Below are 1463 nucleotides of genomic sequence, written 5' to 3'. Positions count from 1 at the left end.
TAAACTCTCAGGAGAAGACTCACATTCATTCTCGGACAATCATATGTTTCCGATTATTTCCGATTATTTTAAATTAATTCGATTCTTTTTTTTGTGATTCTCCCCATAGGTAAACAGCAAATAGCGGTGCCAAGACAAAGTGTATCGGTTGCGAATAATGTTCAAGCATCACCCAAACCAGCAGCTGTCGATAATTCAGCAGCGGTCAAACAACCAAAAGAGAAAAAACCAAAAACCGATAAACCAGCTGGCGAAAAGAAACCATGGGAGAAACCAACCGCCGTCACTGCAGCTAGTGTCGATGAACCGATTGATATCAGTCGACTTGATCTAAGAATTGGTCGTATTGTTGAAGTTCAAAAACATCCCGATGCCGATGCATTGTATCTCGAAAAAATTGATGTTGGCGAAGAGAAACCACGTACGGTCATTTCTGGTTTGGTTCGACACGTTCCAATTGAAGAAATGCAAAATCGTTTACTTGTTGTTTTTTGCAATTTAAAACCAGCTAAAATGCGTGGCATTCTATCCGAAGGTATGGTTCTATGTGCATCAACACCCGAAAAAGTTGAACTTATCAATGTGCCACCGAATTCACAACCGGGCGATTTCATTCATTGCGAAGGCTATGAACGCAAACCAGACGCTCAACTCAATCCGAAAAAGAAAATCTGGGAACAAATTGCACCAGATCTTTTAACTAGCGATGATTTACTTGTTTGCTACAAAGGAAAACCATTGTATGTGCCAGAAAAGGGACAGCTCAAAGCTGCATCGCTCAAATGCGTACCAGTTAAATAAAATTTTTGTTGATTGAAAGAAATTCAAGCGAAACATTGTGTTCAACAAACCTTTTTTTGGTAATCATTTTTTCAATTTAATAAAAAAATCGAAACTTTGCAAATATATGTGTATAATTTGCGTTTTTTTTGTTAACGAAAATTGTTGAATTTTCAAACTTTCGAAAGGAGAATAAGTACACAATAATTTATCAAATATGGTTTGAAGGTAGGTTTTTGTTGTTGTCAAATTTACACAATTCGCGGAGATATTAGCACAAGTTTAATGTAATGGAAAAAGGTAAAAAAAATTTGTAAAATACTTATACTTTATTCTAGTAAAAAAAAATGACCATAAAACATTTGAACGAATGTTGAATTTGTCGTAGATTTTCTTTTGTTGCAAAAACGAGCCACTGTAAATAATATATATATATGTGTGTGTGGAAAATAATAAGTATCAAACGGACAAATATGTAACGTTTTTAGGACATTTTAACGTTAAAAAATGTAACGCTTTAACCCATTTTTGTGGCAATTTTCGTGTCAAATGGAAGGTAGAATATAGGCATAATGTGAACCACTTTTTCGGCTTTTTCGTGTTGCGATACACAACAACATCTTCTGTGTGTTTCGATTGTTTCTCTTTTTGTTATTATATTCTAAGAAACTGTAGCGGCAATA

General features: G+C 34.7%; 1 protein-coding gene across 1 annotated transcript; it reads left to right on the top strand.

Moving 5' to 3' along the window:
• Positions 1-75: 75 nt before the first annotated feature.
• On the top strand, positions 76-908 carry LOC116351005 (aminoacyl tRNA synthase complex-interacting multifunctional protein 1; the record flags this gene model as incomplete). The annotated part of the gene is made up of 1 exon (XM_031783030.1): positions 76-908. A coding segment is annotated over one exon (726 nt), but the record flags the coding sequence as incomplete, so codon positions are not given.
• Between the last annotated feature and the right edge of the window lie 555 nt (positions 909-1463).

This window comes from Contarinia nasturtii, unplaced genomic scaffold (genome assembly GCF_009176525.2).
Source record: "Contarinia nasturtii isolate CC-2019 unplaced genomic scaffold, AAFC_CNas_1.1 Cnas_scaffold_4421, whole genome shotgun sequence".
NCBI lineage: Eukaryota > Metazoa > Arthropoda > Insecta > Diptera > Cecidomyiidae > Contarinia > Contarinia nasturtii.
The sequence above is the reverse complement of the archived record's forward strand: the minus strand, read 5'-3'. Positions and strand labels throughout refer to the sequence as shown.